General features: G+C 39.4%; 1 protein-coding gene across 1 annotated transcript; it reads right to left on the reverse strand.

Moving 5' to 3' along the window:
- Positions 1 to 591: 591 nt before the first annotated feature.
- On the reverse strand, positions 592 to 24,320 carry xpnpep2 (X-prolyl aminopeptidase (aminopeptidase P) 2, membrane-bound). The gene is made up of 21 exons (XM_039620067.1): positions 24,144 to 24,320; positions 23,448 to 23,509; positions 22,584 to 22,694; positions 22,428 to 22,491; positions 21,672 to 21,776; positions 18,028 to 18,114; positions 17,717 to 17,860; positions 15,373 to 15,474; positions 13,125 to 13,206; positions 12,758 to 12,959; positions 9,433 to 9,522; positions 9,168 to 9,277; positions 8,920 to 8,997; positions 5,165 to 5,236; positions 5,012 to 5,072; positions 4,779 to 4,848; positions 4,527 to 4,631; positions 3,050 to 3,109; positions 2,900 to 2,976; positions 2,690 to 2,779; positions 592 to 1,076 (listed from the first exon to the last, which is right to left on the reverse strand). The coding sequence occupies exons 1-21, from the start codon at positions 24,301 to 24,303 to the stop codon at positions 876 to 878; spliced, it is 2,133 nt and encodes a 710-aa protein (XP_039476001.1). The 5' UTR covers positions 24,304 to 24,320; the 3' UTR covers positions 592 to 875.
- Positions 24,321 to 25,513: the final 1,193 nt, after the last annotated feature.

A 25,513-nucleotide genomic window follows, 5' to 3' on the forward strand; every position in this document is an offset into this window, starting at 1 on the left:
ATGAAATCACCAGTCGCCTCTTTTTGTGTCACTGTTGCAGTTTGTTGATCAGTAAAAAACTCATATTAAATACAGAGTTTACATGTAAAATATATGCAAGGTAGGCCGACCACTGCTGTGAAATATAAAGCATAAAGTTTCCTCAGCCTTTAACATCCGGTGGTGTCCATAATGCTTCTGTACACTTGTCTTTTGGAGGTTTCTCACTCCTCTTCTTGTATTTCATCAACTGTGACCACAGGGGTCAGCATTGGCCCTCCGTCCCAATTACTTATTTTGCCTGAACCACATACTGCTGATGCTAGCATCCTTCCCCAGAACTGTGCCTTGACAAACTCATCTCTTACATCTAGAGACAATTTTCTTGTCCTCTAAGCTCATTTTTTTTTTTACTTTGGCACAAACCCTCTGAGAGCTGACTCTGACTTAATTTAATTAGACACTGGAGGTTGTAAAAGCATATCAGTGACCTTTGATGGAAGTAGGCCACACCAGAGCTCAGTGTCATAACAAAGGGTCTGAACACTTACAGTATATAAACAAGATATTTCTCTAGAGACTGGTGAGAAAGAAATAAAGCCACTTTGCAAGTCCCTTAACAAACACTTTTTAAAGAGTCTTAGTTTAATAAAATAGAAACGATATTATCTGGTCATACAAATGTCCAGTTTACAACCTCAAAAATCACAACAAATCATTTAAAACTCCACATCAAACATTTACCAACATAATTAAATTATTAAATATATCTTTCAATTAAAAAAAATGCTAAATTGCATCTCTCAATCCGGTATAGCTGCTCAACTGAGACTGCATAGGAGTAACAGTGCGCAAGTCTGCTGTGAATGGAGTGAGTGCAGTGGAGACGGAGATGCTCAGACGATATTGTGGAGCAGAGCGACGGCCAGAGCGATGAGAGTCAGCGAGGAGGAAGAGACAGAGGCAGACGAGCCAATCTCAGCGAAAGGCTCCGTGTTTCTAAGCATCCAGTCCTTCTCCTCACGAAGGCCCTGATTATCCAGCTCAGGACCCACCAGGCTCCGGATTGTCTTGTAGTATTTATTCAGAAAGTGAAGCTGGTGAGAGAAGAACATTTACTGAATGTTTACTGTTTAATATTCCAGCTGAATTTAATAAGCTTTATTCCAAAGTAATGAAAATTGCCTAACACGGATAAAACAGAATTTCCTTTTTATTTCAGTGAAGAAATAAATGCACATTATGAAAGTGTTCGCACGTAATGACTCATTTGCGCAACACATGATGAACATCCTGTGGTTCCTCAGTTTTCCTCACAGTCAGCCTATTGTCATTATGCAGAAATGTTTAGCGTTATAAATTTTAAAAAATGTATCGTCACTGCTCCTCGGATGAACCACTTTATTTCATTTTGGTGTCTTATGGACTCTGGAAAAGATCATTTTTAGTAAGAAGTCTGTGAAACTGACGACTTAGACTTCCGGCTCTGATGAAATTCAGTTTGCACAACCAGTCAAATGACGTGATCCATTTTAAAGGACTTACAAAACAACCCTTCGTGTGGCAAAATGCAAAACAATCTACAAAACCATCGATTGGGCAACAAGGGATCCTACTGCGTGCTGTATGTGTGACACCCCAGTTTTAAGGTGGTTCACAGGAAACAGTACTTAAAACATTGCTGTTCAACGGTACAGAGCCTTGATATCTGCCAACATGTGGATAAAACATCAGGTGAGAGATTTTGAGACACTGTCATAAAGGACCACAAAAGGATGAACATGGTGAGCAACAACACTTAGGTAGGCTTTGGATTTAAACGATGCTCAGTTCATACGATGGGGCCCTGGAAACAATTCCCTACACTATTACACCATCCCCATGTACTTGATACAAGACAGGACTGATTCATGCATTCATTCAAATGTTGCAGCAAACATTGAGACCCAGACCAGACAACATTTGTCTGATCTTCTATTATCCAATGTTGGTGAATCTGTGTGAATTGTAACCTCAGTTTCGTCTCCTGGCAAGCACTCTGTGCGGTCTGCACCTGTAAACCATCTGCTGCAAAGTTCAAAGTGCATTCAGAGATGCTGTTGTGCATATCTTGGTTGTAGTGGTTACTTGAGTTACTGCTGGAAGTACTTTTACAATTCTTCTCTAACATCAACAAGACATTTCTAACCAGAGAACTGCTGCTCATGGGATATTTTCTTTAAAGTGCACAAAAATACACTAGATTTAAACAATAACAAGTTTTAAATTCACGAACTCTACAAAAGTAACATCTGTTTCCATCTAGATTTGAAAAAAAAAAAGCAGCATAGCAGGTTCTTACATTTTCCACTTCTAAAGAAGAGCCAAAACACAGAAGTTGATTTCACACGTGGTTTTGTTTTCTTTAAAGAGTGTTTTGATCAGTGAACCGTAGACAAACTGCAGCTTAAAGCGTATAATGGGGGATTTTAAGAGGAAACCAGCATTGGTATTGCAGGCAAAAGAACCTCTGATATGACAGGTTTGTATACCCAAAGGTATTTACAAATTAAAACTAGAAATTGATCTAGTTTTGAGGAAGTAAACTCACACCGAGGTGCAGCCGAGCATTCATTTTATGCCTTTGCGTCAGCACATATTTGTATCTCATTTTCAGAAATTGGAGGTAAATGTCTTGTAACTGATTATCCAATGAGATGCGATTTCTTACCTGCTCTGAGCTGAGCAGTGACGTGTCAATCAGCTTTCTGTCATATGGAACCAGTGACACAGTGTCAAAGGTCAGGTAGTTATTTCCATACTGAGGGACAGAAAAGAAAATCCGCATAACATTACCTTCACGTTACTTTACCTCGCATTAAAAAAATGCACAAAGAATTCATAATTCCAGATTATCAATAAAGCACCACTTAATTTTCACCTTTGTCTGAACTGGTACGACCACTGCAACATCTTCAATCCGGATCCCAAAGTCATTCTCCTTATAATATCCAGGTTCTATGAGGAAAAACAAGCGATTTTTCAGGATTTTGACATTTTGCACAGAAAAATGTTACAAAATAAAACTCACCGATAGATGTGAACATGCCGGCTCTGAAGGGAATGTTGTTGCTTTGGAAGCCAACAGGCCCTGGGGATACATTACATTAACTCATGATTAAAATGCAAGTTACGTTACAGAAAAACAAATAAACCTCTCCATGATTTACTAAACAATATATACATTGGAAGCTTGTGAACATCATGCAACATAAAGTGTGTTTTCATGATCATGCTGGTCAGTGGATATCAAGTGTTAAAGAGGAATTATCAGAGGTCATTATTCATGAGCCAAAATGTCAGACTTCAGGCTGCTCAAAAAAACTCAGTTTCAGCTTTTTTACTCTTTAACACTGTTAATATGGTGGAAAATACAGCTGAGACTGATGAGAACAGTTTTCTGGAAAGTTAAAGGCGACCTTTTATGATTTTTGTATTTGTTTCATATTATATTACTACATATATTAGTCATTTGACATTACATACATATATTACTGTCGCTGTTGATATCCATAATATGGCAATCTCAGGCATTTAGCTAAAGCTGTAAGCTGGCCGGGGCCTTTTTGTGTGGATTTGCATGCTCTGTCCAGGTACCTGGGCTTCCACCCACAGTCCAAAGACATGCATGTTAGATTCATGTGAATGTGAGTTTGAATGGTTGTCTCTCTCTGTTTTATGAGTGCTGGGAAACTGCAACCCTGATTTGGATAAGTGGAAGAAAGTGGATGAATAAATGGATCAACAGACTCTTGACTGACATTTCAATGTTTTATATATTAAACAGTTGAGAGATGATGAAAATATTTGTTACCTGCAGCCCTATTAGGAATAATGTCCTGATGATATGGTTAAAAAACAATTAAACACCATTTGGGCCACAGAACGGACCACTTAAAAATCAGCGCAATTTTATTTATCCTTGACACACTGTATGATTTTATTTATTTACTCATTTTAAATCAGAAGGTGGAGAGAGGTAAGAAAAGCGTGATAACTAAACAAAGTGTTTTAATACCCTCTAGCATCTTTTTTGCGGAGGCTGGAATGAATAAAAGTAATGCTTTCAGAGGTTGTTTTAACACTTCTGTAATAATGCAGAAGACAAAGTGGGATAACCGTTTAATTGTTTCAGTTTCAACATGATTGATTTAGTGGAAGATTTGGTGCCACTTCTCTTTTTTATCAAATTATGCATTTCCTTGAAATTCTTGTACTTTGTGGCTTTTTCGAAGTTTTTGCACACCTGGGACACGTTTGAACATAATTTCTTCCATCTTAGCACGACATGGACTCTCATCCAGGTCTACACACAGATAGATACTTAGTAACAAACTACTACTGAAAAGATTAAATTCATTGCAGTGTAGCCCATTTTCTGAAACCTTTCTGAGATATTTTTGTGATGCATAGATGCAAGTGTATGCCCTGCAAAATAAAACGGCGCTCAAAAAACAGCATGCAGCATATTTGCCATCTCAAAATCATCTCCAAATAAAGGTTCATACACTCATGAACTCCGAAGTAGTTTCCGACACCGTGACCTGTGCCATGGCCGTAGTTCAGGCCCACCTCCCACAATGCCCGGCGACCCAGCATCTCCATGTTCACACCTGTTGATGAACAGAAACCTCCAGTCAGACCTCCTGCAGCAGACACGCTACATCTACTCACAGCTATGGTCTATGGTGGAGGAAGGGAGCTCTCTAGTGGTGAAACAGAAAGATTTCATTTAAAATGTGTTTATTTTTCATTCCCACCTCTTGTCCCGGAGGGAAAAATGGTTCTGGATATCTCGATGTTTCCCATCAGCACTCGAGTGAAGGCCTCCTGTGAAGCAAGACGTGGTAAATGATAGGAAACTTGTGTTTTAAAAGAACTAATAATAATTAAAGACTTAGCATATTGAAAAAAATAGAAAGGAGCAAACCTGATTGATTGCTATATGACTGATTATAAGGAAATATTAACATATCTTCTCTAACAGTGATACCTTTTGCATTTCTGTGGGCTTTCCCCAGTGAACCGTTCGAGTGATGTCAGTGGTGCCATCTCTGAAAATAGTGAGAGACACAGTGACTCATTTTAAACACACGTGACATAAAATGAAACTACAGAAGTGTATGAAGAGATCGTTTTTACTCACAGATACTGGCCACCAGAATCAACCAGGTACATCTCATCAACTGTCAACCTCCTGTTTGTTTCTTTACTAGGGCTGAAGCACAAAAACAGGAAATGATAGTATCACTGCTTGCTGGTGTTTTTCAAATGTGTTAAACTATTAGCAAAAGAAAAAAAGTGCTTTCATGCACAAAAACCCCCCAAAAGAAACCAAAAATATAATAATGTTATTGTTATTTTGTGACAACTGTGGGGCTCTAAGGCTCAGAAAGATATAATCAGGCTGTTTATAATAAGACCGTGCTGGCCTCATTTTGTGAGGCACAAAAGTTGAGAAAAGAAAAACATTCTCAGTTACTCATCTTTTGCAGATTTTCCTCGATGGCTTTTATGCAATTCTCACATCAGGAAAGTCGTTTTCACGCTTAGTTCTCAAAACATTTCTCACAACATACTCATTTTTATAAAAAACAAAAAAGTGTCAACACATGCAAAGCCACTCGATCACTTTAACTCTGCAACCAGTGACTAAAAACCTTTCAATCAAATAGGTTTATGTTTTCATCAAAACCTTACTGGAACCAGCACCTCTCTCTCACTTTGTCTCTAAACCACTCGCGCTACTTATTTGAATGGTACATGCTTGTGTGTAGTCAAGCATGCCTGACACAAGACTGAGAGCATGCATTTCTATTTGCAAATCAAGGGCATCTGCTACTGCTACCACTGGCAGCGTGTACATGGCTTTACTCTTTCATAAATATTTGGAAAAAATGTTTTTATTATAAAGAGAAAGCAGTGTATTCAAACAAAATGAGAAAGGCTTTTGGGATGAGCAGGGAAAAACATTCCTGATTTGAGAACTGCATTAAAAGTGCTGAGAATGACGGTCATGGTGTGAGGATTGAATGCAACATAAAGATCAAGTAACTCCACTTATAACTAGTAAGGAAAATGCCTTCATTCTAATAGCACAGTTTGCCCTACATACTCCAACAATTTCTGCATGCGAGCCTTCATTCAGGGACTACTGGTTAACTTTGATCTTGTTCCAGTCAGATTTGTGAGGCATAGTGTAGTTACTCATACTGTACTTACCCATTAATAATAATGTTAGCTCACCATATAAACTGAAAAGGGCTACAATTAGTCCCTTTTTACAAATCAATGCAAATCAGACGGTTGCAATTACAGAGCAGAATCAGTTTTTTAAAAACAAGACTGTTTAGTGTCTGACTCCTGACACATATTCTATTTATTATAAACAGCCCCTAAGACTACATATGCACATTTACACTAAATGACCACACCTTTGAATATTTGATTTCAGGTGTTTGAGTCCCATTTGCACAGGTGTATAAAGCCACAGCAGAGCCATGCGGTCTGCTTTACAAACGTGAAGCAATGAGTCACTCTAAAGAGTGTGGTTCGATAATAGGATGCCACTGCTGCAACAATGTGTGAAATTGCTTCCCCCCTAGATGTCACACAATCAACTGTAAGAGGTACTACAGTTAACGAATCACCACAACTCAGCCACAAAGTAGCAGACCACATAAACTTACAGAGCTAGGTTACAGCTAAGGCACTGTGTGTAGAAGACACCAACTTACTGCTGATGCAATAATCTCATAGTTTTAAACATTTTCTGTCATCAAAACTGCGTGAGAGGAGCTTCATGCATGGGCTTCCATTGCTGAGCAGCTGCATACAAGCCTTATACAATCCTGCATAAGCATCTGATGGAGTGGAATAAAGCATTATGCTACTAGACAGTGGTGCAGTTGAGTTATGTGGAGTGTCAAGTCATACTTCTCTGTGTGGCAGTCTGATGCCACACCAGGTCAGGGTTTGCTGAATTCTCTGTTTTCAGCTGTGTGGTAACATTTTGAGGAACACCCTTTTCTAGCATGCCTTTGCCTCAGTGCACAAAGCAAGTCCCACAGAGGCATGGTTGGATTAGAACTTGATGGGTCCACACAAAGCTCAACACCAATTGGATGAACTAGAATGGCAATTGCGAGCCAGGACCTCAAAGATACTTTTGTGGATAAATGGGCAAAAATTCCCACAGACAGGTGTAAAGTACAGGCATTTTGTCCATATAGTACAGTGACTCATCTTTTGATGTCAGTCTGAATGCAAAAAAACAAAATGAGTGTATTGAATATGTTTGCGTGTTCAGCCTAAGCACTCCAACATTTTTTCAGTTTCTGCATACAAGCCTCATTCAGTTAGTCTTGTTCCAGGAAGATCTGAGGCAGTATTCTGGTGTAATTACTCATACTGTACTATTACTCCAGATTTCCCCATAAACTGCAAAGTGCTACACTCAGTCCCTTTTTAACATCAATACAAATCAGCCATCAATATCAGTTTTAAAAAACAAGGCTTTTCAATGCACAGTGGTTGAGCAGGTTTAGGCTTACTTGGATACAATCTGTCATTTGTTTTAAGTCTAGTTTTACTCCTGACACCATTTTTATTTATTTTTTTATTCATGATTAACAAAACCGCTCATTCTGCTTGACTTGCAAACAGTCTAACACTACGAATCAATCATCATCACCATCAAGGGACTTGCCCACAGTACAGTGAATCTGAATCAGCTTCTGTAACAGTGTTTTTCCTGTACTCGACCCTTGAAAAAAACCCACTGAATTAAAATGATGAAGCCACAGTTTACTATAAAATGCTTTGCTTCTTACTTTACAGTAGGTAAGTTCAAGTTTTTCATATCATCTGACTGTAGAGGTTTCTCTCTATAATATTGTAGGGTATTCATTTTATAACATTCGGGGGCCTTGAGATGATGGTTATTGTAGACTGGCACCTTATATAACCGAATGCAATATCAGAACCTGAGTATGTGACATGTGAGCTGGGGAAGTATATAAATAATTTGTCGGAGCTGTAAAATGAAAGGTGATGGTTCCCAGGAAATGTGTTTCTTGAGATTGTGACAATCTTAGATCAACCAGCTTTCAGTATATTTGGTAAAACTAAGTTGTTCTTTTAGGAGTAAAAAGATCCCGTCAAAAAACATGCAAAAAGAAGATTTTGGATGTATATTTAGGATATTCTACCAGATATTTAGCATGCCAGCAAAAACAAGTTCCTGTTTTGGCTTTAAGTGGGTTTTTTTCTAAATTCCAGTAATGTTGTTCTATTTTTACGGCTTTGAAAACTACAGAACATCATGCAAAAATAATAAGGTACAATATTCATTTAATAAATGCCTTGGAAAAGTCGTGTTGGTTGTGAAATATTTAGGAAGGTTAAGACTGCTGCCGGTACACCACAACCACCAACAAAAGCGGCAACAAGTTAATGATACCACAAAAATGTTACAATGCTGCCTTGTTGTGGAACTACAGACAATTACAAATCCAGATGCGTAATGTTGGGATTAAGCAATCATGTAAGGTCCTAAAGGGACCTATAATTAAATCTTCTGTTACTTTTTTAGCCTTAAACTTTTACGTTTTTTTAAGGACTTTTTTGTTTAGTTTGTGTTCTTTTTTTGGTTGAACATCTTGGGTCATAATGGAAAAGCCTTCACTTGAATTCCGATTGATTTTTTTATCTTATAATCCATTAAAAAAAAACTGCACCACTGAAATCTTGAATATCTAAGCACCTCACAATGATTTAGAAAGATTCAGCAAACATTTAGGAGGTCATTTTTGGCATCCAGCATGATAGGGTACTGTAATGGAATGCATCCATAAAAATGCAAAAATGAGTATAAAGATGTCGAGAATAAATTAATCTCACCTGTAATGGGCAAGAGCAGCATTAGGTCCACTTGCAGATATGGTGCCAAAGCTTGGGCCTCTGCTGTCCTTCTGTTTGCTGGAATGATGTTCATATAATTCTTTAATTATACTGTTACAAATTTAAGTTTGAGTTTCATAATTTCTAAAAATTCTCATCTTTCAGGTGTGTAACAACTCCTTTAAAATGTTACATTTTCAAATTAAATAGTTGGTTTCAAATAGTCAGCTGCCCCTGTTCCCACCCACCTGCGGCACTTGTCGACGTATTCTGCAGCAGTCAGTTCAGTCTGATTCCCCTCTGGCACGGTCTTTTCCAGCCACATCAGGAACTGGATAACAGCAACGGCATCCCTCACCTGCACAGAGTCACCGTGACAATGAAAATGATGCAGATTAAAATGCATATGGCATGTTGAAAGGCCTCTTTGGATGGGGTAATACATTTACTCAGATGTATGTTTACTTAGTATCTCCTTTGGAGGCATTATGTGTGTCTGAGTGGATGACATACGTGAGCATCCCGTAAAATCTGCTGCTCAGTCTCATCTTTCACAGCTTTTGTCGTCAGCACGGGAGAGTAGGAACTTGTCAATAGTTTGTCCTGCATGATGCAAAAAATAATGATCATTAATTATTATTTTTATTACCCATTTTGTAAAATTCTACATATTTATTAGTAGAAAGGCCTTGTTCATAAGGTGGAAGCAAGACCCAGAGGTGCTTAAACTCAGCCTGACCAGTCATTTTTTGAAATTATGTAATCCACATGGTCTGACTAAAGAACGTGGGGATTTTCATAGTGATATGTGATATCGGGGGTGTGTTACTGCACAGAGAATAGTTATTTTGTGAAGAATAGAATAGTTATTTTGTGAAGGCCCGGTTTGCAGCTGTGTGTGACATGGCTGGAATGATAATTGGCACCTCCTAGTCTGAAGTCATGGTTCTCAGTTGGAAACGGGTGGAGTGCCTACTCTAGGTCAGGAACTTGTTGCTCCAAGCGAAGGAGTTCAAGTATGTCCGTGACTGATGAAGGAAGTGGTTGTCACTGTTCTGACGGCTCCTGAGTCACTAAATTTAGGATAGGATCCTGCCTTCACTCTTTGCCAGATTAGTCTGAGGTAGCAGCAGAGTGGTTCGAGCGGTCCAGGGAAAGAGCTCAAATGCGATCACCTATCAAAGTGTACTGTGTGTGAAAAGCAAACACTTTGCTTTCAGTCTTCGTTTTCAGTCTATATCTTTTGATTTATTTGAGCTACTCTACCAAGTCCTGATGTACTAAATAGAGGACATCCTGGGCTTTCCATTGATATCGCATGTGTTGGCCTCTTGGGTGGCCTCTTTTAGCTCCAAAGAGAAAAGAAATCACAAAAAAGTTCAATGGGAAGATTTTTTTTTCCTCGTTTCTCAGGAGGATATTTTACGCAGTAGTGCGCTGGTGTGTGGAAAGGAGTCTGAGATGGCTAGGAGTGTGAGAGTGGCTGGAGCTGTCCTGGGAAGGAGCTCAAATGATCATCCATCAAAGAGTGTGCAATAACACATTGTGTGTGAAAACTAGACACTATGTCTGCAGCATTATCTTTCTCATAGCTCAGGAAGTGCTAGAAAAACAATTTAATGCATTTGGAAAAAAAAATCACTTCAAGTGGCAGAGAGCTAAAGTCCTATATCAAACGAGTGAGAAAACGCCTTACATTCAAAAGTACAGGGAGTGCAGAATTATTAGGCAAATGAGTATTTTGTCCACATCATCCTCTTCATGCATGTTGTCTTACTCCAAGCTGTATAGGCTCGAAAGCCTACTACCAATTAAGCATATTAGGTGATGTGCTAATGAGAAGGGGTGTGGTCTAATGACATCAACACCCTATATCAGGTGTGCATAATTATTAGGCAACTTCCTTTCCTTTGGCAAAATGGGTCAAAAGAAGGACTTGACAGGCTCAGAAAAGTCAAAAATAGTGAGATATCTTGCAGAGGGATGCAGCAGTCTTAAAATTGCAAAGCTTCTGAAGCGTGATCATCGAACAATCAAGCGTTTCATTCAAAATAGTCAACAGGGTCACAAGAAGCGTGTGGGAAAACCAAGGCGCAAAATAACTGCCCATGAACTGAGAAAAGTCAAGCGTGCAGCTGCCAAGATGCCACTTGCCACCAGTTTGGCCATATTTCAGAGCTGCAACATCACTGGAGTGCCCAAAAGCAGAAGGTGTGCAATACTCAGAGACATGGCCAAGGTAAGAAAGGCTGAAAGACGCGACCACCACTGAACAAGACACACAAGCTGAAACGTCAAGACTGGGCCAAGAAATATCTCAAGACTGATTTTTCTAAGGTTTTATGGACTGATGAAATGAGAGTGAGTCTTGATGGGCCAGATGGATGGGCCCGTGGCTGGATTGGTAAAGGGCAGAGAGCTCCAGTCCGACTCAGACGCCAGCAAGGTGGAGGTGGAGTACTGGTTTGGGTTGGTATCATCAAAGATGAGCTTGTGGGGCCTTTTCGGGTTGAGGATGGAGTCAAGCTCAACTCCCAGTCCTACTGCCAGTTTCTGGAAGACACCTTCTTCAAGCAGTGGTACAGGAAGAAGTCTGCATCCTTCAAGAAAAACATGATTTTCATGCAGGACAATGCTCCATCACACGCGTCCAAGTACTCCACAGCGTGGCTGGCAAGAAAGGGTATAAAAGAAGAAAAACTAATGACATGGCCTCCTTGTTCACCTGATCTGAACCCCATTGAGAACCTGTGGTCCATCATCAAATGTGAGATTTACAAGGAGGAAAACAGTACACCTCTCTGAACAGTGTCTGGGAGGCTGTGGTTGCTGCTGCACGCAATGTTGATGGTGAACAGATCAAAACACTGACAGAATCCATGGATGGCAGGCTTTTGAGTGTCCTTGCAAAGAAAGGTGGCTATATTGGTTGCTGATTTGTTTTTGTTTTGTTTTTGAATGTCAGAAATGTATATTTGTGAATGTGGAGATGTTATATTGGTTTCACTGGTAAAATAAATAATTGAAATGGGTATATTTGTTTTTGTTAAGTTGCCTAATAATTATGCACAGTAATAGTCACCTGCACACACAGATATCCCCCTAAAATAGCTAAAACTAAAACAAACTAAAACTACTTCCAAAAACATTCAGCTTTGATATTAATGAGTTTTTTGGGTTCATTGAGAACATGGTTGTTGTTCAATAATAAAATTATTCCTCAAAAATACAACTTGCCTAATAATTCTGCACTCCCTGTATAGCAGTTATTGCTAAAGAGATGATGCAGCAGTGGTAGAAAAGCTCCTTTCTCAATTTTTTAAAGCTTGAAGTCTGTGGCAATCAACTTTACAATGAGCATAAAGCAATAAACCTTTGCAGTTTTATTTTATAGGTCATCTTTCCAATATTTTCAGTTAAGTACACCGTAAATTTAGAAGGAGCCCTGTCACAGACTATCATCCTATCTGAGCTGTGACAGGTTCGAGCCCTTGACACCATAAGTGTAGGCAGACAAAAAAAAAATAGATGCATTAGTTTATTTTTTACAGTTTGTTTGGAAACAGATAAAATTACTGGTAGGGTTAATTAGTCACCCAAATTACATTTGACTGGGAAAGTATGAATCTGTGTTCTCTTCAGTATATTATACATTAGACAAACAGTCATTTGATCCAAAGTATTGATTAGTGCAGCTTTATAATTTACAACAGCTCTTCCAGTGAGAACAGCAGTGCAAACAGATTGTTAGACATAAAAAAATAAATAAATAAAAAACTATCACAGTGGGCATAATTATGCTGTGCAACACATAAAAGGAAATAAAAGGCCTGCATACCTGTGGTGTAATGACCTCATAAAGAGCGTAGTTTGTGTACTCTGTACCGATCCACACCTTAACCCCAGGCCTGCTCACATAGTTCTTCAGATGATCGAGGATGGTATCATAACCTTTTAGTTGCACACAGAGGGCCCCTTCACAAGAGGCATTCAAGTACACCTTCAACTCTTCTGTCACCCGCTCCATGTGGAGAAAGAGCCTGTCACATGACGTGAAGGGAAATAAATACTGCATATCCTTTTACATAACATACAAACCACTGATAATAGGTTTGCTGCTGGTATTTGTGATGGGAATTATAGGAAATAAAGAAATTTAAAAGGATTTTTATTCGGTGAAATGAAGTGTCTAAAAATGAACCTACCAGATCTCATCCATTGTGAGTAGAGTGTAGGAGTAGAAGAAAGGGTTGTAAGGGATGTCATTGCCACGCATATTGAAAAGCCCTAAAAACAAACAAAGAAAACATCTCACTGTCAGCAAGTTCATTTATTTCCTCACTGGGATCAATTTGGGCCATGAAGCACTCTTTGCATCTATTGTGAGACTTACGTGACTTTCTCTGTGTTGCTGCTATTTCAAAACAGGCTCTAATTCAAGTCAGAGTCACGAACAGTCTTACGAATGGTACCCTTCCTGTGTTGGTTTGTGGGTAGACTGTCTTTGTATAATTCAGTCTGCAGAAATCTTACTTATTACCGATTCAATCACATCATTTAACCTGTCACTCAGAGTGATGGAGCTGGAGGAGTGATTTTAGGTTGACACATAGAGAAATTGTTTGAATATATTTTTAAGTGATTGGTTTTTTTTTTATCCTAATATTCTTTATCTTAAAGGATACTTTTTTGTAATTACTTTCTTTAAAGTTAAAATGTTCATTAGTGGGGTGAAGATTTTGTACCCAGTGGTAGTGTTTAGACAGTATAAAAGATGGAAAGGGCTTCCAGATCGGAAGATGGAAAGCAAAGTTGATGTACCTCAAAACTGCATTCTTTTAATTGCCATCAGGGGGCGATAGCTGACTCTCCTGATGAGGTTATGGGCTCAGTCACTCATTTTGGGTCATAATTGAGAAACAAGTGGCAAAAATATCTCATCTCTATTCTATTGCGCTTGTGTCCATTTGCCACAGGTTTTTGCCTGCAGAGTTTACAGAGAGGGGTTTTCTACCTACACAGTCCTCTGAAAATTCAACAACACATTGCTGTGTGTAAGCTGAATGCTGACTGGTTGACTAAAAGGGCTGAAACAGGAAAGGGAGCCACACTGGAGTTCACCAGAATCAAAACAGAAACGTGTTGCCGGTTTACTTTCGACACTGCCTCCATCAGGCAATAGGTGCTCTCTGCGAGTAGACATGCTACCTGAGATCCCAATGGTCTACCAGTACATTCCCAGAAACCTATGTTCAGCCTGTTATGCTGTCTGTGGCTAACAGCGTTGGGTGTAAAACATTCCAAAGTAATTTGAGTGAGTGATCTGTGGTCATATCACCCAGCCCTAATGGATGGATTACTTGGCTGGTTGTCCATCCAATAAAGGTTACACTGACTTGCTGCATGTTGGTACAACATGTTATGACATGAAAGAAAGGCCCTGGCCCTAGTTTAACTTCAGTTGATATCTGATCAGCCTAATACATCGGCAAGTCATAACTTCTTAGGCTCTTCACCTTTAGTTCATACGGGAAGATTAAGTATTTAAAACACCAAAACTGCTAAAGTATAATAGCATACTTTAGCTATACTTTAAGATTAATGGAAGCCAGAAAGCTTTTTTAGAGTCTACAAATGTGACAGAAAAACAAATTTAATTTTTAGCAACAGTAAGTATTTATTATTATAGCAATTATTTACTATTATTTATTATTACTATTATTTATTTAAATACTTTTAGATAAACGTATCCTTGCTATGTGTCTTTTTGCTCATTTTTGTACTCGTAGATCCTCTAAAGGTAAGAATATTTTTTAAAATGCAACCAAATCATCTTTAGTGAACCCTTTTTGTAATCATGATATTAGTAGTGTTTCATAGTTTTTTTGAAAGTAATTAATTAATTAATTAGAAATGAGAAAAAAAGTCAGTTTTCTACTGACTGCTGTGCTGTTACACTGTAGAAAACAAAGCCTGAAGCAAACAAATATGCAGTGCAGCTGCATGTCACTGGTAGACAGCATGTTGTTACTGGTACTGAACAGTTAGGACCACAAAAACATCTAAAACAGATCTGTGACATTTTCAGGTAAATTTATATGCTGCAGCTGAGCAGCTTTTCGGGGACAGGATGTTGGGCAAGTAAAAGAGCAATACGGAAAGCTATTCAATTTCAGGGGGACTTTAAAATGAACTGATATTTCCTTCTTGTCATGCTGAATAGGGGAATGTAGTTCTGTACATTCAAATAAGCTTGAATCAAATGGGGGGAATTTAAATTCTGCCCTCGTGGTGGTGAAGAGCGTCTAAGACCTGCAATGAATATATTAGAGCTAGATATACATCAGGTGCCTTTCTCAGTGATCCAGTTGTAGCTCAGTATAAATATGCACCGTAATTAACTAAGGCATTTCTGAACAGCATTATAAGATATATAAGATTGCAGTTACTTACAAGCTGTTTCATCCAGCGCTGAAAGCAGGAGGCCTGTGGGCTTGTATGGACTGTCCCCCATCTGAGTCCGTATGTGCTCCACTTTCTCCTGCCAGGTCCTCTCTACAAGTATACACATTTAATTTTCATTTGCATCCAGTGAGACACATTTGATGCTAATTTGTGGTCCAGTGTGCTTTTGTCCATGGGAGGACACTTAATGTCCTTGAAGGGTGGCTGTAGCTCAGGTGGTAGAGCAGGTCGTTTGCTAATTGGAAGGTTGGTGGTTCAATCTAGAAGATACTAACCCCAAGTCGCTCTCTGATGCATCCTCTGGAGTAGGAATATGTGTGAATGTTATATAGAAAGCATTTACAAAGAAAAAGCATGGAAAAAAGTGCTTGAGTGAATGAGGCAAGTTGTATAAAATGCTTTGGTCTTTCTTGTAAACGAGACACTGAGTCTCAATACGACTACCTGTATAAATAAAGGTTAAAAAAATAAAAGAAGTAGTCGGCTAGGTTTGACTTACTTCACGAACCCATTAATCTCTCTTTGCAGTACACTGTTTATGTCTTTGTGCTCCTTTTTTAGATATTGGCTATGTGCAAGTTTGAAAGGTGATTAAAAGGCTCCACTTAAAAGGCCAGTTTACCTGGCAGTTTATAACTTTGCCAGCAATTTGATGCTACAATTGTAACTTGGGCTTGTCTGAGTGCTTTTTGCTCAAAGTGAGTTTGTAGAGAGTAGGGCATATGATGTGAAGAAAAATAACACTTAATTGCTCCCTAAAGCTGAGGGAAATGGCAGCGTTCATACTGGGATTCTAACAGTTTCACTTCACAATTAATGTTTAAACAAAACAAATGTTATTGGGCAAATAATGCCCAAATAGTTCGAATAGTACGTCTTTAACCACAACTCTTCATTATTAACACATTATCAATATTTCATTACTAGGTCAAACAATCAATACAGATTATCATCACACTGCTAGTTCATACAGTAATTATCTGGGTGTTTATTACTATGAGGATTTAATCGTCTCATCATCAACAACAACAACAACAACAAGAACCAAGAGGTTGCTAACCAGATCACCTTTTCTCTTAGGAAGTTAATGGCATGAGGTTTTTTTTGCAGTTCCTTCCACTGCTTGTAAGTGCCAAAAATGTCTTGTTAAAGATCTGCTAACTTACTTAAATTCTGTCAGAAATTCAAGTCTACTTTGTACAACATTTGAAATGTCTTACACAGAAAGGTGACAAATTTGTAGAGAGCCGGACAGAGTAAATAAGGACTAATGCAGATGCACCAAAACAGGGTACAGCAACACAAACTGAATCACTGAATGGGGAGAAAAAAAAATCATATCCCATCCAAACAGTGGGTTCCACTGTTAAGTAGAACAACACAATTTCTCTTTACAAAATCATCCAGGGGCGTATTGGTCTTTTCAAAACCTTGTGGAATCTAGGCCAAAAACCACTGATGGGGTTTCATCTACCACATTGTGACCTATCTGTGGGTGTAACCAGTCTCATGGTGAAACAGAATCTTTGGTAACTCTAAACAGATCTCAAAAGCAAAGGTTTTATGAGGCATTCTGTGCTTTTCAGACATAAAACTTCAAGTTATTAACTATAGCAACTAACTACTATGATCTTAAATCAATAAACTGCTTTCAGTGCTCCACTTGTAGCTCTTAAATTTTTTACTAGAATTGTAGATCAGCAGCACCTGTCTCTATTTGTTAGTCTTGCGATAGATTGGTGATCAGTTCAGGGCGCACCCCTCATCGTGCCCTATGACAGGTGGGAATGCCTCCAGCTCAACCATGATGCTAAGCTGGATATATGGAAGAAAACGGATTGATGGATCTTTACAATATAATGCTTTTGAGCTCAGACATACTCCAAGGCCTTTCTAGTAAATAGGTCCTTTACTCTGACGTGTAAGCTTCTCATTACTTAATGGACTTCTTCCAGCCAAGCAGAAGAACAAGCTTTCATGTCTAAACTATGAGACAATATTTGCAAGCTATATGGATTTCTTTTTTGTGCAGCTTGTAGTCACATACAGTCCATTAGGTTTATGGTGCTCTCCATTTATTCCATTTGTCTATTCTGACCATAAACTGGACAATATCCTCATCCAGTCTAAGTTGGTATTTGGTCCATCAGCCTGTTGTAAAACCATCGACAGGTTATTTATGGCTCTGTTTGTGAAGCGGCTTATTGCGCTTTGTTCAGTTTGCAGGTATTTATCAGCACACAGATAAAAAGGACCACACAGGTAGACCAACAGACTGAAAGATGTGTGCTCAGTACAATCGTAAACACACATTCACATAAAGGAAACCTACGTATGACTCGGTCAGGCAGGCGGGTGAGGCTGTCAGGCGGGACCGACGGTCTTTCCTTCCACACTTTGTCGACCAGGTTCTCGGTGATGGACTTGAGGCTGCGATCGCTCGACTCCAGATTGATGTTGTAGTCTTCCTGCGTTTCTAATGGAGGAAACTGCAGATGATTACACACGCTGAACCGAATCAATCACAAGTAAACAGTCTGCATGGCGTCTGGAGGCTTTGTCAATAATTTTCCCATCTACTTAGGTGAGCACTTTATTGATGTTAAGCCAGACTGACAGGTGGGGAAGAGACGTGAGACTCACTGAGAGAGAAGAGGAAGGGATCAAAGCCGATCTCGTCACCCTTTGGCACTTCTGAGATAAGCCACTGTGCCACACTGCTGATGGACACTACAGAGCATCACACATGACAGACCGCAGTCAGGTTATTTGAGAAAATGATGCAGAAAGTGGAAAACATTGCAGCAATTTTAAAAACAACTTTTGGATTTATAAAAGAATATAAAATAAAATGAGCACAAATAATGTTAATCAGAAAATACAGTTTCTATCAATGAAATGATACACTGTAACATTGAAAGCAAACTTTGACCAACTGAACTGGTTGTTAGAAGTGGTTCTTTGGGATGAAGGTCCATCCAGAAAGCTCACTTGACTTCTGATGTTTAAAATATGCTCAAGTTATTGCAGTGCAAGCGAATTATTTGGTTAACAGCATTTGCAACAGTGGATGGGCCTATGCAAGTCAGATATTGGGAAATACCCCACTAAAAAGTGGTCAGTTTTTGCAGCTGTTGGGTTTTTTTGTTGCTGTTTTTTAAAAATCCCACCTGAACTTTGAACTTCTGAAGGAATTTTTTCCTGTTTAAAAGGGGGTTTTTCTTTCCTGCTGTTACCTTTGAGCAACAGTTTGCTCAAAGGAAGGTCGTGTGAATATTGTAGCCCTTCAGGCGACTAATGTTGTATATAAATAAAACTGAATTGATACTGTATCAGACACCTTTCTTAAACTTCCATTACTACCCAGCTCACAATTAAATGAATACATCTCAGTTGGTTGGTGGATTTTAAATTTTATTTGAAAGTGGTCATAAAGGAAACATATGCAAACTGCAAAACAAGGAAGTTAATGCAAAACTGAATGAGCCACAATATCCATTCTAGTTTTACAATTGAAAGTTGACACAGTCCTGAATCTTCGATGCAGTGTTTTGGGTTTTTGTTATGGACTCATGATTTGTACTTTTGGATGTAAGAGATTATTTATGTTCGAGTTCTGTAATGTTTAGTCTTAATCATTGTTTTTCCTAGCTCCTCTGAGTTTTGTTTCTGGTTCCTTGTTTGACTATGTGAGTTCCTTTTGTGTCCAGTCTGTCCTTGTATCGTCTCCGTGTTTGCCTCCCCAGCTGTGTCTGTCGTGTCTCTCTGTGTCCCATCTTCGTGGTCCCTGTTTAGTTATGTAGAGTTAGTGTGTTTTAGTCCTGGTCTCAGTGTTTGTCACTTCCTGTTTAATTTTCTCTCTCGTCCCACGTTTTGCTCCCTTAACTCAGACCAGAACAGAAGTCTTTGAAAACTGGAGAAGTAGAGGATTTTGTTTTATTACTGCATCAATACCGTGCCTGACTAACCAAAGGATTATATTGTAGGTATCAGGTTTAGCTGATGCAGGACAAGGGAATTAACTTAAGGAAGTAGCTTTATTTGCTGTGATGCTGATCTAAAAAAGAAGTACAAAGAAACAAATTAGAAACCAAGACTCTTGCAACTAGAAACTCCCAACTTGGCATAAACGAGGGAACACAGAACACACACGGGGAAACACAGTTAACCTGGACAACATGACAATAAACAGAGGGAGACAGAAGACTTAAATATACACACGAGGGGATGGGAAACAGGAGGGAACACAGCAGGAACAAATCAGACATAACAAGACAAGGGAAGTGAAACTGAACACAATCCATACAGGACAAGAGACTATCAAAATAAGGCAGGAAACACACAGGCAGAAACTCAGACTCAAGACAAGCTAGCTTGATACAGTGACACAGTGACAAGACTGACTAACCATGGGAGAGGATAAGACACTGAGGGAGGGAGAACTAAGACCACTAAGAACTGAAGACTAACCGAAACATACTTTAAACATGACGAAAGAATAACCATGACCCCGAGAATCACATAGAATATTCAAAACATACAACATGATGTCCAGAACTAGAAAACACTGGGTCTGTGATCCAATACCATGACAGTAGGAGGTAAATGTACTGAATTAAATGCTGACTTTTCTATGTTTTCTTCTGGTTAACTTTTCAAAAGCCAACAGCAGTTTTGTGAAATTAAAAAAGAAAACAAAATATAAAAAGACTTGCTTTTATTACACAGTGCATGTAATAAAAAAAGCAGTCCATTTTGAAGTTGAAAGGTTATTTATTCTAGTAGCATTAGGTTAATGAGGCCCATATGCAACCTCTGAGTCAATAAGGCCTGGTCTGAATTTTGCCTGTAAAGAATAAACTCCTTTCATTGTAATACTTAATATTAGCAAAGCCTCCCTGAATTTGAAATTTAAAGCTGCCTATCTGAAGAGCAGAGGTCAGATCAACATTCAGAGCCATGCATCACTCTGTCTTTATAAATTTTAATGCGTTTTTCCCGTATTTGCCTGACAGTACTTTTCAGCCTTCCCTACCTCTCTCTGTGTTGCAGCCTTAGAAGCATTTGTTGCTCAGTAATTTCTTACAACTGTTTCAGCAAATGTTTCCCCAACCAGGAATACAAATGCTGAGCATTTGGCTGTAATGTAAGTATATGTATTATGTGTATCATATACACAGCAGTTGTATAGGCAATAGAGGAAGATGTCACATAACCCCACCATATCCTTTTAAGAAAAGAAGTAATATGAGAAACAGATCAACAATTCATCACTAAAGATGAAAAATGAAAACAACTTATACACAATGATGAAACACAGTCATAACATGAAGCAATGGCAGTTGTTCCTTAAACATGACAGTGAACCCACCGTCATGTTTAAGGAACCGGTTAGAAATGATGTGAGCTTTGTGACGTGGTGCTTTATACTGCTGGAAGCAGATGGTAAACTGTTATCATAAAGGAGTGGGCACAGGTAAGAACAATAAATAGGTAAGTTGTATATTTAAATGATGGTCACTTGGCACCAAGTGACCCAAAGTATGTATGGATACGTATTATATATATATATATATATATATATATATATGTATATGTATAATTACATTATTACATCACCAACCTGAACAGCTGGGGACAGATCCATGCTTTCATATAGTTTATGCCAAATTCCTATCATACTATCTGAATGTCTTAGCAGAAGTTGAGACTCAGCAAACCAACAGAAAGTTTTCCAGTCATCCGTTGTCCAATTTTGTGGAGCTCGTGTAAATTGTTGAGCCTCAGTCTCTTGTTCTTAGACCATAGTAGTGAACAGCTGGCATGGTCTTTTGCTACTATAGTTCATCTGCTTCAAGCTTTGATGTGTTCGATGTGATCAGGACTTTCTGAAATACCCACACAAGCCTGTCTGATACCAATAACGATGCCACACTCAATGTTACTTGAATCAAGTCGTCTTCACCATGCTTGGGTGATTAAGCCAAAATGCACTGATGAATAGATGTACCTAATGAAGTGGCTGGTGAGTGAGTGTATGTGGCCCTTTACAGGCCTCTTTTTTTCTGCAATCCTTGAATGACATTGGCTGTCATGAAAATTAATAAGTTATAAGTCCCATAAGTTGCAGTGTCTTAATTTTTGCATCGGTGTTGAAGATTTTTGTTAAGGAGCGATGTTTAATGATATTAAATCTGCTATAATGGTTTTTAAAAAAGGAAACATTTAACTGGAATCTATGGGTGCTGTGTTGTCATAACAAGTAAGCAAAATATGACCACTCCTACCATCTTTTTCCAGCTCCCAGTTGCAGTCCATCTGTCTCTCAGCTTGAACCCAATAGCGGCTATCTGTCCACAGAGCGGCCTTGTTCAGGGTAACTACGGCAGTGCCTGAGGAGAGGCAGGAAAACAGCTGCGTTATAGAGAGGGCAGCAGCGACGGTGAATTACAAACGACTATAAATGTCAGAGTTGACTCAGTACAATGTGTGACTGGACAGCTAATCTGAATTTAAAAGATGTATGTGTGATTGGATGAGAGGGTGAGCAAGAAACAGAGATAAGTCTGGTAATGTGGTGTGGATATATAATCAGGGTTTACATTATCATTCCACTGTTGCACCCTCACATCACAAATACCCATCAATAAATCTTAATAAAAGCCCAGACAATATGGCTTCTCATAATAGAGTTTCACATAGGTTTGATGGAGTGTAAACAGCGCTTTACTGAACTGTCTGCTTTCTTATTCTTTCATTCATGCAACAGCTGAGTACAGACGTGTGTGTTATCATTCCTGTAATTCAGTTCACAGTTAAAGCGTGAAAACAGAGCTCATCATTTCATAGTGAAGTTCCACTGCGAGGGCGAGCGCCTACACTTGAGGACATGCAGCCGTGCAGCAAGTGAAAGCAGGGAAAACAAATGAATGAGGAGCGAGATGTATGGCGAGGATGTGGGATGAAAGCAGAGGAGCTGCGTGACCGAAGATGTCGGGAGTGAGTCATGGGGAGGAGGAGGATGAGACAGAAAAGGATTGTACCTGCAGAACCAGTGAAACCAGTCATGAAGGCCAACCTGGCGTCACGCGGTGCGATGTATTCACTCTAACGGAAAAAAGCATACACAAACTCAAACACAACAAACACACACGAGCTTTAATCTCAGATGAAATAATTATGATGGACAGCATGTGTACCAGGTGAGCATCGGTGGCAGGGATAATGTAGGCAGAAATATTCATGGCACGCATTTGCACTCGTAGCTCCTCCAGCTGGAGAGAGGTGTTTACTGCTGTGCTGGGGAGGTACTACAACACACACACACACACACACACACACACACACACACACACACACACACACACACACACACACACACACACACACACACACACACACACACACACACACACACAGCAAGAGTAAAAATCTTCAGATTGAACAAAAACTTGAGGAGCTGCTGATTCATCCATCACTGTATTTCCCTCCGTAATCATTAACTGCAGTCCATGTGTTGTAATCATTAACTAAGTGTACAAAACTTATGCAACATGTCCTGATCTCTCGGATTGGAATTTTTAGTTAGTGCTTAAGCTGATGTTTAGTTTTTTCCTGTTATCCCGGTGTACACCTTTGATTCCCTTATTATTCCAGCCTTCCCTTCTTGGGATCCTCGTGATTGATTTGGCCCCCCAATTAGTCCGCTGTTTGTAACCTGTCCTAGTGATCTCTAAATTTTCAGACAGTGTTCCAAAATTCCGACTTACTCAGAAATTTAAGTCAATAAGTTGAAATTTTGAGTCTATACATTTTCAACTCATTGACTCAAATTGCTGAGTAAAATCATTTGTTCAATTGTTATTATTGTTATTGGTGTGAAAAACAAGCTTCCATATATTTTGGACCCTGGTTTGGTCTGTTCTTCAGCCTGCCTCTACTCCTCCATATGGATCAGTCACATTTTTGACTTCAGCTTTATTTTCAGCTTCATTTGTGTAATTTTAGCAAAGAAATCAGCAGTATCCCCTTATATAGACATTCAGTTGACAAGCTAATCTTACCGGTGGGGTCGAAGAGCAGTTCCTTTCAGTTGATTCTCGTGCAACAGCACCATCAGTGTTTCCTGAAATTTCATGCACACAGAGGTAAAAGACCTTGGAAAAGTGATACAAGTGACTGAGCTGAGCTATGCAGGCACATTTTTGGATTAGTCTAAAGTAATCTTTCCCTTTAAAAGGGGCTTATTGTACCGAATCTTTTCAGACAATCTGAAGGTCACAGCAATCTGCGGGACCAACGTGACTCAAGGCTTTGAGGACAAGAGTCAGACTGGACACACAGAGTTCATATCAATCCCATTAACCACAGCTCATCCAGCAAGAGAAGTGCAATCAATCAAGATACTCCATTCTGTCACGTCCAAGTTACTGCTGATCAAAAACTGCTCTGGAGAGTTTATGCAGTCAAATTTTGTGCAAAGAAATACAGACAAGTAAAACCACCCGGCACAGAAAGAGGAGAATGCATATACTTCTTTAAATGCAACTCTCCTTTCAAGTGCTTAAATCATGCAGTGTATGTACATGCAGACTGTAACTATCCCTATAACAGCAGCTCCTACATGCGAGCTCTTCGCCACTTGACAATTTCTGTACTGTAAACAAAGAGAAATATTGATCGCCACAGTGGCTCAATAAAAGTCTTCACACAGAGAGCAGATCCTAATCACAGAGGATAAAGAGGAACTTTTTTTTTACCTGTTAGTGCTGCTAGATACAGAGCCAGCAGCCAGCTGTACGAAGGCATCTTGACACTCCGAGCCCTTTGCGAACAGATCCACACACGGAGTGGCTGAGGATCTGATGTTGCATGCAGCGTATGTGTGAAAGTGTGTGGGGGTGTTGCTCGTAAAAGCATTACTGCCCTCTCTCTCGCTCTCTCTCTCGCTCCCTCTCTCTCCTCCTCCACTGTCACCACTCATTATCTCCCTGATAGGAATCATGTGTGGTGGCACTGGAAGTGAATCTTAGTACTTGGAAAAATTCCTGACCAAAAATATGCATCCATCCATGAAAAACACCCACCTGTTTGTTTTGTGGGTTTTTTTTGTTTCCCTTGCATCTGACTCAACAGTTTCGATTGTATTATGATGCAATTTAGTGGCTGTGGGTTAGAAATTCCCACTTTTGTGCATTTTTGAACACTACTGTTATTGTTTGTGTATATAAGAAGAGAGAAGCAGTATTACACTGAACAACATGGATAAAGCTGCTTATATTCTGTGACTGTGTGATTGGAGAGTATTTGTCAGGTTGAAGGCAAGAACAGGACCCAAACTTCCTGGTTAGAGGCAGAGAATTTATTTACAGTGAGAAGTGAATGGTGAAAAATAAACAGTTCCAAAGTCGTGACTCAGTTCGTGGTTACTCCCGACTCCCGTGCAGTCTGGGGGTCGGGCCGCTCCACTACAGCCTTAATCTTGGCCGTCTCCGCTGGGAGCTGTTCCTGTTCCACAATGAAACCAACAAATGTGGAACTCGCATTTCTCACCTTTTACAAACAGAGGGTTCTCCAGTAGCCACTGAAGAACAAGACAAACGTGATTCTCATGATCGGACCTGGTCTTGGGAAACATCAGAGAGTTGTCAAGGTAAACAAAAACAAAGTGATTCATGAAGTCCCTCAAAATGTCGTTCACCGGAGCCTGGAAAACTGCTGGGGCGTTTGTCACACCAAAAGGCATTACTAGGTATTCAATGTGGCCGAGTGGAGTATTGAAGGCAGTTTTCCATTCATCACCTTTCTGGATTCTGACCAGATGGTAAGCGTTGCAAAGGTCAAGTTTGGTGAAAATGGTGTCCCCTGCAGTAACTCTAAGGCTGACGACAACAGGGCAGAGGGTACTTATTTTTAACTGTGATTTCGTTTAGTCAGCAGAAGTCGATACAAGTATATACAAAGTGTCTATACACTTTCTTTTCCACAAAGAGGGATACAGACAGGTTCACCACAAAGCCGGGGCTGTGCTGACTATCCAGCGTCAACTGAAGTCCAGCCCCTGTGTTAAGTATTAGACTGCTAACAAGGATCATCAGCAGCAGCTGGTGAATCTTGATTGGTGGAAGGT

The sequence above is a fragment of the Oreochromis aureus genome, linkage group 2, assembly GCF_013358895.1.
Source record: "Oreochromis aureus strain Israel breed Guangdong linkage group 2, ZZ_aureus, whole genome shotgun sequence".
NCBI classification, from domain to species: Eukaryota; Metazoa; Chordata; class Actinopteri; order Cichliformes; family Cichlidae; genus Oreochromis; species Oreochromis aureus.